General features: G+C 36.6%; 1 protein-coding gene and 1 long non-coding RNA gene across 3 annotated transcripts; one reads left to right on the top strand and one right to left on the bottom strand.

The window, feature by feature from the left end:
* Window positions 1–187: 187 nt before the first annotated feature.
* LOC147473229 (uncharacterized) lies at window positions 188–12730 on the top strand. 2 transcript variants are annotated; one of them, XM_086587702.1, is made up of 10 exons: window positions 188–386; window positions 499–571; window positions 6144–6372; window positions 7337–7532; window positions 9124–9294; window positions 9428–9544; window positions 10201–10398; window positions 10552–10611; window positions 10695–10793; window positions 12376–12730. In XM_086587702.1, exons 3-10 carry the CDS (start codon window positions 6203–6205, stop codon window positions 12484–12486), a joined length of 1122 nt encoding a protein of 373 aa, XP_086443828.1. In that variant the 5' UTR covers window positions 188–386; window positions 499–571; window positions 6144–6202; the 3' UTR covers window positions 12487–12730. The 2 variants fall into 2 exon arrangements, with proteins under 2 accessions (XP_086443828.1, XP_086443827.1); XM_086587701.1 differs by having other exon boundaries at window positions 199–386; window positions 6141–6372.
* LOC147473230 (uncharacterized) lies at window positions 465–5813 on the bottom strand. The gene is made up of 3 exons (XR_015210517.1): window positions 3093–5813; window positions 2820–2891; window positions 465–2678 (listed from the first exon to the last, which is right to left on the bottom strand). It is a non-coding gene; the product is annotated as an uncharacterized LOC147473230 (long non-coding RNA).
* Window positions 12731–16623: the final 3893 nt, after the last annotated feature.

Below are 16623 nucleotides of genomic sequence, written 5' to 3'. Positions count from 1 at the left end.
AATATCATGAATATATATTGATATATAATAATATATAATTTATATTTATTTGAAATATAATGATAAATATTAAATAAAATTATTAAATACACAAAATATCGCAAAAGATTCACAAAATATCAATAATATCGCCAAAATATCATGGATATTTGCAGTTGTAAATATCTATAAACATATCGTGATATTTACTTATCCTTTGTTGAAAACATATCGCAATATATATCTCTCGACTGATTCTCTGCCCAAGAACATTATACCTCTTGTATTTTCTGGATGGGTGTTTTCTAGTTTGTATGAGACTATAGGCCAAGGTTTAACTGTTCAAATGATTTCCTTACTGCCTATCGAGATTCGAATATTGTTTTCTCCGTTTAATTAATCGACAGGTGAGTATTTTTCCCAAATTGTTAGTTTAGATTGAAATGAACTAACGCGTTGTGTTTCGTTGGGTTAGAACATATTTTCAGTGAATTGAATTGGGGTGTTATGATATTGCAGTAGGTAAGTTTAGAGAATGAAGAACACTTGCTGTTGCAGGAGAATATAAAGGAGGAGATACCTGTTCATTTTGGTAAGAAGCTCAACCATTAATTTTTCCTCTAGTCTTTTGTTTTAAGAAAAATATATGCTGATTTTATAGTGCTCTAAGACACTTTGTGGAGTCTGACATAGGTGCTTTACCACTTAGAAGTGGACAAACTATATTGAAATGGAACAAGCATTAGACTCTGTTAGAACTATGGAGTGATGTGAATTATTTAATTGTTGGTGAGGTGGATATATTTTGGTGATGTATGATGAGCATTTAGGGTGATGTTATTCCAGTACTAAAAAAACAGGATTTTATATCGGCTAAAAAGTGATATAAAAGACTTTTCGTATCGGTTTTTCAATCAACTTCAAACCGATATAAGTACCCCCGATATAAAAGATAACCGTAACCAATATAATAACTCATCCTTTTCACATCGGTTAATCAGGAATTGATGTAACATCTATCAGTATTTATAACATAAGTTATTGTAAAATTGATATAACTAATAGCAAAACTGATATAAGAAATACTTCTTATATCAGTTTTCATGTTGCTTTTTATATTGGTTCTAGACGAGCTTGGGACCAATATAAGTTGTTCAACAAAAGTGATATAAAAATTGTATCATATCGGTTTTTGAAAAGTTGTATCGTATCGGTTGTTCTGTAACCGAAATAATTTATTTATTTATTTATTTTTTGAATATCAAAACTAATTGCAACACCACATAAAAAACCTGCCACTCCCACAAAATAAAAAGAACATCCTTGCAGTACACCAACAGAAGAGAACTTTGCATAAGAAAGCTTGCTATAAACAAATTTCCACTGAAAAAGTATGTGTTTCACTTACATGTCCAAAAAGTTCAAACTAAACAAAAAACCAGAAGTGGCACATGATGCCTCTATGTAAAGCTTCCCTGATTAGTTCTCTAATTTCCATGTACAACAAGTTAAAACTAAATGAAAAACCAAAAGTAGCACATGATGGCTCCATGTAAAACTTCCCCGCTTCGCTGATTAGTTCTCCAATGAAAACAGGACCTACAAGGCATAAATTGAGCACTTCATCAGTACTTTGCAAGAGAAGAGCCTGATAAAACAGAACCACACTAAGGAAATTAATTAAAATTGTGTGCAATGTGCTTGAGAAGTGTAGAAGTCATTGTGTTTTATGTACCACACGACTTTTTTTATCTATATGGTCTAGGCAATTGATCCATATAGATACGTACAACAGTGCAAGCAAGACATATATGTTTAAGGTCCCTCCAGGAGGTTCGGAAATTCTTATGCTGAATAGATCCAAATGATGCAAGATAACACTTTCAAAGGACTAAGTATGCACCAAGGTAATTAATGACCAATGGGACATGGAGTGCTAAGGGTAAAAAAGTTGACTGCATGGACAACAAATTAAATAAAAAATGCATGCATTGGAGAAAAACCTCAAATTTCTCTGTGCAGAATGTGGCTAAGCGACTAAGTGTGCATTAGACTGATAACCTACCTAACATTGAATACTATTTTACACATGAATGTCTCACACATGGCAAATAACCAATTTGACGTAATTTTTCCTGCATCAGTAGTCTTTAAGGCAAAACAGATAACAGTAGAAGGATTCTTACTGCCTGGAACCTGTGTGTGCATGACATTGCACTTGAGTATCATTTCCAGCTCAAATATTTTGAAGCAATATAATTGAATACAGTATACACAAAAAAATGTGAAAAAACAGACCCGACATAGGCTTGTGAAAAATGTGAAAATCACATTACCCCCCGAGTGTTATTTACTCATGCAGTAGTGGTTCTACAACATCATCATGGAGTTCATCAACTAATAAGAATAAAAGAAGTAGGTTAGTGGTTGAAAAATTAACAGGAATCAAATTTGTGATGATGTCGGTGATAACAAAGTGTAGGCCAAACAAATAAAGGGTCACAGGTCACTGCACTCAAATGGACTTCATATCATTTCAGTTATAAATATATAGAATTCAACTAACTACATATACTTGAGTAGGCATTAAATTGCAGAAAACTACCTTCTTAGCAATTGTTGTGTGCTCTTTCCCTTGAAAATGTAATCCACGAGCTCATGTGGTGACTACACTAACATTCGTAAAGCAAACCATGGAGCTGCAAAAGAGAGAGAGAGAGTGCGAGAGGTTATACTTCAATAGAACATTTCCATAGCTGCCACTTTCACACAATGGTATCCATTAAGACATAGTAAATGAAACCTTGAAAACAAACAAACAAGAAGAATGAACAACTCACTCATTCACTATGAACTTTACGTCCAAATCAACAGCCTCACGTACACACTGCACAAGAATCATCAACCACATCCTACATGGAAATTCAAGTTAAAACTATAAAGTTAATTACGGTAGTTTCTAGAAAATATAACTAATAATAGTCCTTTGGCGACAATCTTGTCCATTGATCCCAAAGCCAATCTACAATTTTGCATCTACCAAATAATATATATAACATTGACTAATGTATATAATACAATGAAATCACAATTTAATAGCCTATAAAACATACTTGCGGGGTACGAAACTCATTATTTGACGCTGCCTTGTTCACTTTTGAAGTACCACCATCTTCAAGCTACATGTTATAAGAGTGAAAGTCAATTAATAAAGACAAAGACCACAACTCTAACTTGCACACAATGCTCTCGGGGTACCCAAAGCCATAGTAAGAACATCATTGCTTCCCTCAGCCACTACAGTCCCCTCATTTACTTGCTTTTTCAGATCATCCTACAATACCTTAAAACCAATGATCCTGAGCCATATGTATACAGCTGATTCATAAATAGCTTGATGCATGGACATCCAAGGCAGACTTCCTACTACCCCGAGAATTAAGAGTAATCAGTGAAACCACCTACTGCTCAAACCATCTAAATCAACACTAATGGAGCAATTAGGGGGGATCCTGGACCTGCAAGCTATAGTGAAGGCGTTTGATACCTCACAACTACCATGGACACTCTTACATAAAGTTCAAAACAAATTCCAAAAAGCTAGTTGTCACTCGAGTGTGGAGAGATGCTAATTTTGTACACTTCCACTCTTTTTAATACTATTAGTCAATTAGGACGTATCAAACTAGCTGGATGAGATAGAAACTTACAAATTTTCCTATTACTTCCCTTTTGGCCTCATTTGAGTATTCGCCGTTTTTGTCACGACAAGCCAATTTCCATTTGAGACTCCTATCTTCATGATCAACGAAAATTCCTTTCTTTACGGATTTTTTCTTTCTTTCTATAGATCATGAACCATAACAACACAATTAGACATCTACATTAGTTTGAACGTAAGAAACTATTTAAAATAGGTATATACTAAATTTATTTACAATATCTTCTTCAAGACCCACATAGCTTAATCTTCTTAGTCGGTGTGTATACACATTATTGGATTTCCTTATAGATTGTAGCATGTTTAACTCCTTAAAATTCCAAAGAAGAAAAAAAATTAACATACATACATCAGACTAAGTGAAGAAGACATTAGCATATATACCTAAGACATTAACATACAAAAGAAGTAGATACCAATTGCCCAAATGCAATCCAAACTAATGTGTCAATAAACTTACACTTTGTAGGTGGTCCACAAGTAGTTCAAGATTATCTTAGAATGGAAGTATGTACTTAGTAGTCAGAGACTCAGAGTTAGGAAAAACAAACATCTAATTCAAGATTTAATTGCGTAAAGTTGTCAGGTTTCATTGCAACTTCATGGAGTCTTAAATCATTCATAGTAAGATACATAGAAAGCTTTTACAACTGGAAGGTAGGTAGCTAAATGCATTATCAAGTAATGGAAATCTCATATCATCATAGCACGAGTTCAAATTTAATTGATGGAAGAACGAAATAGTAACTTCATATTAGAAATATCTGAGAAGAAAAATAAAACGCACAAAAGCAAACAACAGGAACCACACTTTACATGCTACATAAACTTTTAGTAAAACAATTTAGCATCAATAATGTCATGTCCGAAGTGATTGTAATATTCCTTCCCACTTTATAAAAAGATTAGCTCTTGTGGAAGTAGGCACCATTGGCCGAACCACGGTATATCTTTGTGTTGTGGTATGCGTTTTACTTCTTTACATTATTATCTGTTATTAATAGTTGTTTAGAGAGTTAGGCATATTAGCTAGGTTGTAGTTGATATTTAGAATTTGTCTGGAATTGAAGTGAGTTCAAATACAAATTATCTATGTAGTGGGGATCGATTGGTATTGGCATTAACCCCAACATTTACACCCAAAAAATTAGTGCTCAGCTGTCTCAATAATTCTTAAACAAAAGGGACCTGCAAATTCTCCATGCATTTTCCTCTCCATCAACAAGTCACTCGTAGGCAAAGCTTTCATGTAAAGTTTCCACATGAACAACTGAATATGAGCTAGTATTTTGGATTTCCATATCCTTGAGATGGTCTTGGGATCAAAGCTGGAAAATTTCCCTTCCCAATTCTTTTTATTTAAGAACTTGTAGACAGACTTAACGCGAGAGGGCCCCTTTGCTATCTTCACACCACTTTAGTTTGTCATTCTGAGCACCAACCACCTCTTTTTATTTTATGACTTATAAAAGGGTGGAAAAGAGTATCAAGTTTATCTTTATCCCATTCATTTCAATTAGTCATAAAGAAGTCAGCTACATACATGAAGAGTATCAAGAATTAATGGGGTTGTCAACTACCAGTTCTTGAAGTGTTGCAGAGCCCAGGGTCATAGAGAGCTGATGTTGTAGTGCCATTTCCAATAGCCCAAAACAGACCCCCACTAATTTGGTTAAAGACTTTGTGGACACCTTTCCAGAAATAAGAAACTTTGTCAGGTGGGAGTTTCACATCTCCATTCCAGTTTTTGTTATATATACTGGTAAATTTAACATTACTACTGAAGAATATTTAACTATTTCTAGTTAAAGACTTAAGAGCGCACTTGAATGTTCATAAACGCTAACAGAGAAGGCTATAACCACATAACAAAGATATTTGGATGAGAAACCATGTAGTTTAACTGTGCCACGGTCTATCCCACCATGACCATGTTTGACTCGTCTAAGTGGGTCGATCATGCCGATATTTTGGAGTAAGCTTGAAAGTTGAAACATAAACTACAGTGTAAGAGACAGGGAGCAGGGTGACCAACCGAACGCCAATAGGACCAGATAAAATTTTCCAATCTCCCTTTCGATTTCCTCTTATCAACGAAACTAGGAGCTTTCATCAGGTTAATTGGGTCACGATTAAATCCTTTATTTCTTGATTTTACATAACTATTATGTAGTTTAGTGATGTGGGCATTTTAGCTTATGTAACTTGTCTTTTAGTGGGCACATAGAAAGCACATTCCCAAATGGACTCTTTGGATTTCTCTATTATTGTTTTCTAATGCATTAAGAGCATATACCCTTCATGGCAGTGCATGATATTGTTCTGTAGTGGAATAGAGAGCATGTATTAATATTAAAGGGGTCATTTTTATTAGTATACTTTTGGTGACTTTGAATTGTTATAGGCTATATTTTTTATATTTCATTCTCATGTGACCCAGAAGTCGTTGAGAGGTGGTGACTATGTTAAGGGAAAAAATGATCTTCCAACTTTTGCTTTTGAATGAGGATGGTTATATCAGATAGTGAAATGGAGAGGAAAAGAGTTGAGGAATTTGAAACGGGACCAGTTCCGGCTTCAAAACCTGTGGACAGATTTGGGTTTGTAAAGAAAGAAAGTAACAACTCTCCGGATATCTTAAACAAGAGTGGGTCTGCCAATGAACAGGAGAGGTATGCTTTTGCAATGATGGATATAATATAGTAGAAGTTTTTTTTTTTTTTATGTTAGTTTCAGATAATCTAGTATGGTTCGGTTATTTATTGGTTTGAATTTTGAATAACGTAGGATTTTCGGCTATAAAGTTGGCACATTTTAAAAAATGCTATGAAATTATGCTGGGCAAGTTCAAGTTAGAGAAGTTTATCTTCGTGTCTCAGGCGTCCTCTTTTTGACTACATAGTCTCATTTTAATTCTTATAATGCAAAAGAATTCCAGCCAAACACAAAATCTCGGAACTTGTATCTTTCAAAAGTTGGATTCCCCGTCGCCCAATCAAAGAGAGTCCCCTTCACCTCAAAGGTGATTAGCTGTAGATTGTTCTCTTCGCGGTCCAAATCCTTCTAGTTCTTGCTTACCATAAGACCCAAGGAATAGCATTTGGAATGTGCTCAACCAATCATCTTGCCTTTAACAAGAGATTAATTAATCAGCTTGTCACGATCCTTGATTGACAAATGTGGTGTCCATCAATGTAAGAAAAGAAGTCATTCCACAACTTATCCGCAAATGGACACACAGTGGGTGTTGGGTTTTACTCCATAATTTACAAAATAGTTAGTAAATTTAGTATAGATTTTAAGACTTGCTCGGAGCATATTGTTTGCTTCGTGAAATACTTTTTCCTCTAGGAATTGTTAGTGAGCCTTGTTACAAGGCAAGCACGAAGGTTTTAAGCCTGTTTCACCTTCCAAAAGAATAGTTTAATGTCCTCAAATTTGGCCTATGATCTTATATATTAAACTGTTGCATTACTCGGGTTATATTTTAACTTTTTCATATGTTGCGCAGAGTTTTAATATCTTCTAATTTCTTTCTTTCTTTTCTGGGTTTATTTTAATTCTCATTTGATTGTGGAATCTAGAATGAGATTTTAATACTGCTTTGCCTCTTGAAATATATATATGTCTTCTCAGGGAAGAGAGAAGGGTTAGAAAGTGGAGGAAAATGATTGGGGTCGGTGGAAGCGATTGGAAACATTATGTAAGAAGGAAACCTCATGTGGTCAGAAGGCGTATAAGGAAGGGAATTCCTGATTGCTTAAGGGGTCTTGTTTGGCAGCTAATATCTGGAAGTCGAGACCTTTTGTTAATGAACGCAGGAGTTTACGAGGTACTCATTTTCGGCCTATCATTTTACAATCTCAAGCTTGAAAAAACTGAGATTCTTATAATTTTTTTCTTTTGTATGTTGCAATTTTAGCATGAATTTTTTGTTTGCACCTTGTTATGTTGGTTTTTTTTATCTGATATGTCATAAGATATTATTAACCTCAGAAATGTCCATTTTCAGTTTTAAGAGGATCTAGGAAATATGCTCATTGATCACTCGCAGTACTACTATGTATATTCTGTTTCAAGTCCATTAACTTTGAGAGGCAAGCAGCATTCTCAAATGACCTGTAGTTGGTAATTCTAACTTGTATGTCAAGCCCCAAGATCATGATCATTTGCAGATCATAACTTTATATTGAAGCCCACTTCACAACGTACGCTTGTTTCGTTTTGACCCAAATTTACCTGTGGCTTATTTCGATTTTAGCCAATACTAATTTTTTAATACAGAAGCGATATGCATGAGAAGAAGTCTGGCCATCGGTTAAACAAAATTTCATTAATATGAAAAACCGATCATACATAGGGAAGCCCAATTCACACATAATTACTCTTTCGGCAAGATGTTCGGATTCATTCACATAAATGTGGGAGATAAAATCACAATATGGCTATATAGGTGCTGGTCCTTGGAAAAGAGTCTCAAACTGTGACAACAGTATAGTTCCTCTTTCAACTACATATTTGTCGGCACATTTTTAAATTGGGGAACCAAAAATTCAGTTCAATAGGTTAAGTTGATACACTTGAAGACAAGGAAAATCATATTGACAAGGCCTTAATTGTACGTCTAAATTGCGTGAGAATCCCTCTTTGACCATACTTTTTCATTTACAAACTAGAGATGAGAACCCCAGAACTGAAAGGCATTTGTTAAGTCCGTTTACCAGTAAACCTCTTACCTTAAGAACTATGAAAGGGACTGCTTCAAATGAAGTGTACATAGGTGGACCAGAAAGTTGTGCCTTGAGGTACAAAGTCGCATCTAAGTGGCAGCCTTCCTTGCAACATGTTTATTTTATTATCCATTGTTCTTCTATAAACATGCTACCTGTTGATTCATCATTGCACTTGCTTAATTAAGAGTGTTGATTTTTCCGAAGATCATATAATTTCTCTCAACTTTCTTGTCACGGGCAGTACTTGAAACAGCTTGAATGAATTATCCAAATTGACAAATATATTCGTCTAATGAGTGATTATTGATTGATAGATGAGATAGGGATGAAATATGTGACTCAAACAAGTTGTATAGGATTCCTTTAAATGGTCTTCTTCCTAATTACTTTCTTTGTCCCCTGATCCACCAACCTAGCTCTCTATAGCGAGTGAGCATCTCTTTGTACACAGATTATATGTACCTCTAATCTGCAATTTTGTGAACACCAAAGCATCTTAGCCAAGGAGTCAATTGATTGTCCATACTGGGCAAGTCTCACACTCTCACTTTGAAACAATATAACTTTTCCTGGCTTATGACGGATCAAGTATTTTCATTGATGGCTACAGTTCTGGTTAACTGGTTTATTGTTTACTGTTTTTGCTTTACGTGATGTCTTCTACCTGATTAACTGTTATTTCTGCTGCAGCAACTAGTGCTATACGAGACGTCATCTTCAGAACTGGACATAATTCGAGATATCTCTCGTACATTCCCTTCACATGTTTTTTTTCAGCAGAGACATGGACCAGGTCAAAGGTCCCTTTATAACGTTCTTAAGGCATACTCAGTATATGACAGAGAAGTTGGATATGTTCAGGTCTGACAAATATAACCCACATCGTTGGCTTGAATTTCCTTTTATAGAATTATAGATGTTATAGAGGTTAGGCTTCAAGCTTTAGTTTTGGGATACCGTCTAACTCTACGGGTTATATGGATATGAAATATAGGGAATGGGATTCCTGGCTGGTTTGTTGCTTCTTTATATGAGCGAGGAAGATGCATTTTGGTTGTTGGTTGCTTTACTAAAAGGAGCTGTCCAGGCTCCAATGGAAGGACTGTACTTGGTAATGTTTTCATTAAAAGATTTTCAGTTGGTCCTGCTGCATTTTAAAAGTTTCATACATTTACTTGACATAAATTGTGCCATTTTTTCTGTCCGTTATTACCGCCCTGTTCTATTACTATACATGAGAGTCTATATGTTTACATAAACTCATGGAGAGAACAAAGGAAGCACAATAAAGTAGAGGTAATGGCAAACTTGTCTAAGGAAAACTACTTGTCCCGCACGATGTACAAAGGTCGTGTTTGGCATATCAATCCAGAATCCAGAGTTTTATGAATAAGTTAGAATGAGAAAACTGAATGAATAGTTTAAGGTCAAGCTGGAGGAGTGGACCAGGGATATGTAGAAGAGAAGTTGTAGCCTAAGTGCCTCAGTCATATGCCCCACTATCCACTAAGGCTATATTCTCAAGGATACATATCACAACCTAGCCCTTTTAACCCTTGACTTAGACTACCTTTGATTCTATCGTCAAGTATCAAAACTAATGACCGTGGGTTTGAAGCTATATAGAATATTAAAATGTTGATCTCGTTTTGTGAATGCTGTGAGTGTGTTGTTATTCTCGATAATTTTTAAGTTTTACTGTTCCTCTGTTGCATTTATCTGAAAACCAAACTCATTCTCATTATTATTTGTATTCTTGTGGTACAGGTTGGTTTGCCATTGGTACAACAGTACCTCTTTCAGTTTGAGCAATTGGTGAGAGAACATTTGCCGAAGGTTGGAGAGCATTTTTCCCAAGAAATGATAAACCCAAGCATGTATGCTAGCCAGTGGTTCATCACTGTATTCTCGTACTCCTTCCCTTTTAATCTGGCTCTTCGAATCTGGGATGTCTTTTTGTATGAGGTTGGTTATGTTTCTCTTGCAACCTATGTGTTATAGACTCTATAGAATAGTCTTTTAAAGCACCATTTAAGCTTAATGTGGATTTGTCTTTTGCTTATGAAGTCAAGCATATTTTTGGAAGTAGCAATCTCTAACATTAATAATTTTCATCAGGGTGTCCAAATTGTCTTTCAAGTTGGTTTGGCCTTACTGAAATATTGCCATGACAACTTAGTGAGTACATTGACTCCTTACCTTCTGTTTATAGATGAAAACTTTACCACAACTTCTCATGTGACATTCTACTTTCCAATCAGATAAAATTGCCTTTTGAGAAGCTCATACATGCTTTACGCAACTTCCCTGATGAAGCCATGGACCCAGATATTTTGTTACCAATGGCCTACTCAATCAAGGTTAACTCTTATGATATTTGTTCTATTCCCGTTTGCATCAATATCGTTTTATATGTTTGTAAAGTTTAGCATAGATTTGATTGAGTTTGGAATTCATTAGGGTTACAATTGCATGTCTTGTATTTGCATAACTGCTATACCAAGTTAGCACTCAGCAAAGTTTGGTGGCTCACTGGACTTTGATTTGGGAGGAGTGGAGGGATACTCCTTTTGGTAGTTTTGTGTTTAGAACTTTAGATGGATCTCTCTTTTGGGGCGCTGTCCTGTGGACACTTGATGTTCCCGTTACTTTTTATGTTGTTTGTTTTTCTATCTATCTATCTATCTATCTTGATGTATGTGGGATACCTCATCCTTAAACTCATCATATAATCAATATAATACATAAACTATTACCGGTAAAATAAATAAATAAATAAAATAGTGTTCAACATATGTTCATACGTAGTATCATTTTTGTGAAGGAAGATGAATTCAACATATGTAGTCTAGTTCTGATGTCTACCACGGTTAAAGTGGTTTTTGTTTCATAATAGGAGAGCATACAGCTGGTGAAAAAGTTGTAATATTTTCAATCTCTTATTCAGTATAAGCAAATCCATTTTCACATTGCCCAGGACTAACATGGGAACTTCATTGAAGAAAATCTTCAGAGAGCCATCGAGCTACCCTGTTTTTGAGAACTTTTGAATTTTTATTTAAGTGGGTATAAGATGGGATTCATGGCTATTTACTAATCACTAGGAGCTTCGTGGAAGAAATTTAACTTTGGGTAAGAGTATTTTACAACTGTTAATAACTATTTCAATATAGTTGAATGTAAACTTAAACACATTGACCAGGGAAAGTTTTTCTGAGTGGGGGCATTATTGTGAATTTGTACTGTTTATAGTATATTGGCTTGGAGGATATTAGTTCTACACTCACGGACTCACCTATATATTCTACCTACTTTTTCTACTCCCTACTGTCATAACATTGATTTGCATTAACATACACGAGCGTGTCTCGATACAAATCAACAATCAAGTAAGTAGAAAAGAATATGTAAAAATATAATAACTGTAATTTTATTCGTGAAGGATAAAGTTCTCTACTCTAAAAATGCAACAACACATTACTCTCGAGTTTCGTTTCCCCGTCACCTATGTTTAAGATACTTCTAATCATGTTCTGTAAAGTTTCATGATTTTATGATCTCAATGATTTGTTGGTAGGAGAAAACATAACGGATCATGTTGCAACAGTGAGCACAGGTATTAAAAAAATATGTGTTGTGTGCATTACTCCTGGTAATGATTTTACAGTTCTCCCACATGACAATCCAAATCAAGTATGGATGAAGTCATAAAGTTGCATATTTGTATGGTTGGATTTACGAAAATCGTTGTTGATGCTGGCATGTAAATTTAGAGCAGCTCTTATTACAATGGAATATGTTGAAATTTTCTTTCTTTTCTTCTGTACTACCTTCAACATCTTTTAAATAAATTATAGGATCCACGGAAAGTAGCATTTGCATTATTCTAAACTTTTGCATTATAGTTTTGTAATCTTTCATTGTGGTTGATATACTTAATAGGTATCTAAACGTTTAGAGGAGCTGAAGAAAGAGTATGAGAAGAAAAATGGTAAAGCTGTTCAGCCTGCAGGCTCAAGTAAGGAACAACTCCAGGATGTGAAGCAGAAATAGTCTTCAAGAACCAAAAACTCAACTTGTAAAAGCTATAAATAGGATTTGATTCTTTTATTCTTTTGGCTTGAAGTTGCTCTCTTATCCAAAGTAAATACTGTATACAAACAATTTGACTAGAATGTAGGTGAAAAGACATGCCATAGTTTCTGCTTGTATCAGGTGATCAGTGAACTGTATGGCAATTTTATAACTATCAAACATCCTCTTTGGGGTCTCCAAATGGAAAGTGGTGTTGACATTATTTCAGAATTCTCTGTATGGATCTCACTATCTCAGTATACTTTTGACGCATGTGAATTCAGGGTTTGTCGTGATTTTAAAATATGTGGGAAAAACACGTATGTTCGCAAGGAAGGAAGTTGAATGAATGATTTAAAAAAAATGAATCCATACTCATGTTTAAAGAGCCCAACAGTCCATAAAAGTTCACCCAAAAATACATTTCAGGCTTTTTTTGTGTGGGGTGGGTAAGGTTAGAAATTTTTTTGAACTCACCCCAAAAAAATTTGTTAACTCACCCCAGAAAAATATTTTAGTGACTAAAGCATTCATTCAACTTCTTTCTTTATGAATATACAAGGTACATCTTGTTCGTCATGCTCTTGGTTATATACATAGACTCTAGTTTGAGCAAAATACCGGCAGTAGTATTTTCTCCCATCACACTATAGATGACCTCATTAGCAAGACACAACCGGATTGATGAACAAGCCTGAAGATCGAACTCTTCCCAATCATCATTACTTATATTCGCAACCTTTGAGTTAATCCCCTTTAAAGCCTTATGCAAACCTTGTTGGATGAGAATGTCTTTAACGTTGGATCCTCCAATCCCAAAATTATTCTTTCTATGAAACTTCTCTACTTCAAACTTAGCATTTGACATCTTGAGAGCCATCTTTCAAGTTACACACAATAACCCAAAAAACAATTTCACTTCGGAATTTAATCGAACACCTTGTCTACACAAATTTCGAGCACTATAATTTTTTACCAAAACTCAAAATCCTAGGTCGTAAACCTACGCTCTGATACCAATTGTTGTAAATAGTATAATACGGAAACAACGTTATCCACAACAAATAGATCAATCCTACACACTAGACAAGACTTCAACACCCTCCAAAGTAATCCCAACACTTCTCAATGTCAAGCAAACAAGCATATAAAATAAAACAATTAATGTTAAAGAAGAACAAACCACAAGACGAGATATATCGTGGGTCGGTAATTTGCCTACGTACATACTGCGAGTTCCAAGCTTTACTAGATGTCCGGAGTAACAGATTACAAAATCTCTCAATTCACTCACAAAGAATGAACACTCAACTCACAAAGAATTGCTCTATTATAATCTCTTTCTTTATTGGTTTTGGTTAAGTTAGGTTTATACAGAAAAAACCTATATTTATCTTTGTTTTGAAAAACTTCAAACAAAGATTTTCAAGCTAAAATACGATTGGGCGTGGCGCTCAATACCGAGCAAAAGAGGGCGGACGCGGGGCCAACTCAATCACCGGAGGTCGACTTAAGGCATGATACCGAAATACCATCAAGGCAAAAGTGAGGGCGGGGCGCTCCTTACACGTGAAAGAGAAAAAAAACACCTTTTTCTCAACACTAGGTATAGTCTCTTAGAGTGTTTGTAGTTGCCAAAGCCTTATTTTCAAATTGTATCCAATTAAGGTATGCTCTCATAGGTATTTTAAGATTTAAACATATCTTGTAATGTCGTTGTTTGTGTTGATTGAGAATTCAATATAATGGGAGGTTTGAAACTATTTGTGGTGAAGTTTGAGGGTGGCCATGGATTTTGAATTTTAGTTCCCAAGTATTTCTTTGTTGCCATCCTCGACCATTTGTGGTGTTTCACTGTTTAAGCAGCGACAAGATCATGATGCTTACTGAAATCAAAACTATGTTAGTATGGAGGTGAGGCGTCCTCATCTTCTTCATTGGAGACGATGACTGAGGAGGTAGTGACTAGGTCGGTGTTTGATAACTTTGGGGACTTGAGAAGGAGTTTGGGATTGACATCCCCGACCTGATGATATACGGCATGAGTGGTGAGAAGAATGTGTTTGGCTCGGATTATGTGCCTCAAAATGGTGGGGTTGTAATTACGTATGGCCAACTGAAAGCGGGGTTGAGGTTGTCGTTCTCTAGTTTGACTTTGGACGTTCTGAACTTTTGTGGTAAGGCACCTCTGCAATTTATGGGTAATAGTTGGAGGGTGTTTCACGTTATGGATTTGTTGAGACTCATAGGTTATAATATTTGTTTGTCTGACGTGCTGGAGCATTTCGCTGTGAAAATATCCGCTGCTTTGAACTCTGGTTTTCAAGTGATGAAGGGTAAATCACCAGTGATTGTTGGTGTGAGTAAAGAGGAGTGGTGGCGTAGGCCTCTGTTGATTGTGGGGAACTATTGTCCTCCTGGATGTGAGGTGGAGAATCGTAGTGTGAGGACTGATGGTAGGTCGTTTATTTGATGTGGGTTTTTTTTTTATGTTGTAGGTTGTAGGTCGTTTGTTTTGGTTATAAGTTTATATGATGATGTTCTGATATTTATTTGTTTTGTAGAGGTTGTAATTCGGGGTCGTACGTCTGAGGGCGATTGAAGAGTTTGCGAAGCTGACTTGGGAAGACAAAGCGTCTTTGTTGGGGGAGGTTGCACACTACTTCAAGAGGCGAGGCGGTGCGAAGATTAACAAGAAAAAAGCTGAGCATAAGAAGAGGGCTCGTAAGCTTGTTCTTGATATCTCTGATTCTAGCTCGGATCCTAAGATGGAGAGGGAGAGCCAAAGGAGGCAACTTGTTTCTGAAGTGAGAATGGCTGGAGGAGCTGCTGATAGTTGTTTTGCTTCTAGACGTTATGAGGGGGGTGATGGTGATCGAGCTGGTCGTGGTGCAGGTGGAAGTGTTGATACTCCTGCTCCCTTTCGGACGCCTCAGTTGAAGAGACGTTCTAAAGTGGCTGAGTCTGAAGGCGTGAAGAGGACCTGAACTGAGTCTAAGGAATGACCTAGTACGGTGGAAGGTCGTACTTCTTTAGGTCGGGCTCCTTTGAAGATGATGAATCTGAAGGAGTTGGCTGTTGATGTGGGGTGGCTGATGTCCGGGGAAAGAAGAAGGCTAGTGAGACTGAGCCAGCTGCCCAGAAGTGTAAGGGGTCGAGGAGTGCGACCCCAGGTGACAAGGTTGCTGAGTCTGACATCCTGGATAGGCTGGTCAACTACTACGACCCAGTGAATGGGCTGACAAAGCTAGTGAAGAACAAGGACTGCAACTTCAAGTCTTCACTAGTTGCTGGAGGGTTGCTGGAGAGTATTTCCCTAGATTGTGACAGGCACCAGCTGGAGTATAGGAAGGATTTGGAGGTGAATCTAAAAGATATGGATCGCTCCATATGTTTTGTAAATGTCCTTTCGATTTGACTTATGTTTTGTGATTTGAGTTGGTGCTTTAGTTTTTGACTTATTTTGTTAGCTTGTCAGGTTCTGTCCATGTATAGGAAGCTGAAGGAGATGTCAACTATCTCCGACCTGTACAAGGAGTTGGATGCTGCCAAGGAGGCCTATGACAAGCTGCTAGCTGTGCAAAAGGTGGAAAGGACAAAAGTGTCGGGGTTGAAACTGCAGGTCGGGGATTTGGCTGGGAAGGTGACCTTGTTGCAACCATCACTTGATGCTTCAAGAGTGGAGGTTCAGCATTGGATTAACAAGAGCAAACGAGCGCAGGACGTTGCTTAACGAGCTCAAGCTGAATATAACAACCTGGTCGATCTGATAGAAGGTGGGGATGTCCACATTATAGTGGATGATTATATGGAGTTAGAACGTAAGTACAAATCCCTCAGAGATTGGTCAAAAGTGGGGCTGCAACAGTAGTTGTGAAAGTGTTGTTGTAGATGCTAGTAGACGACCTGATCTACCATTTGACTTAGGTGTTGCTCCTGCTACTCAGCCCGCTGAACTACCATCTGACCTGGGTGCTGCTCCTATTACTCACCCAGCTAAAGATGTTGCCACAAACGTGCTAAATGTCAGTGGTGATCCAACTGGTGGCCTTGTTGCTGAAGAGGGCTGCCCACTGGACCCTTTGAATGTGGAGAATCTTCAATGTGTTTAGTGAT

Source organism: Coptis chinensis, unplaced genomic scaffold, assembly GCF_015680905.1.
Source record: "Coptis chinensis isolate HL-2020 unplaced genomic scaffold, ASM1568090v1 utg3369_pilon_pilon, whole genome shotgun sequence".
Taxonomy (NCBI): Eukaryota; Viridiplantae; Streptophyta; class Magnoliopsida; order Ranunculales; family Ranunculaceae; genus Coptis; species Coptis chinensis.
This window is presented reverse-complemented; position numbering and strand designations above follow the sequence as displayed.

Excerpts from the sequence above, each read along its gene's own strand:
- LOC147473229 (XM_086587702.1), top strand. The coding sequence starts at position 6,203 with ATGAGGATGGTTATATCAGATAGTGAAATGGAGAGGAAAAGAGTTGAG. Across the intron at positions 9,545-10,200 it reads CAATGGAAGGACTGTACTTG|GTTGGTTTGCCATTGGTACA; the intron begins GTAATGTTTTCA and ends CTTGTGGTACAG. Across the intron at positions 10,612-10,694 it reads AATATTGCCATGACAACTTA|ATAAAATTGCCTTTTGAGAA; the intron begins GTGAGTACATTG and ends CTTTCCAATCAG.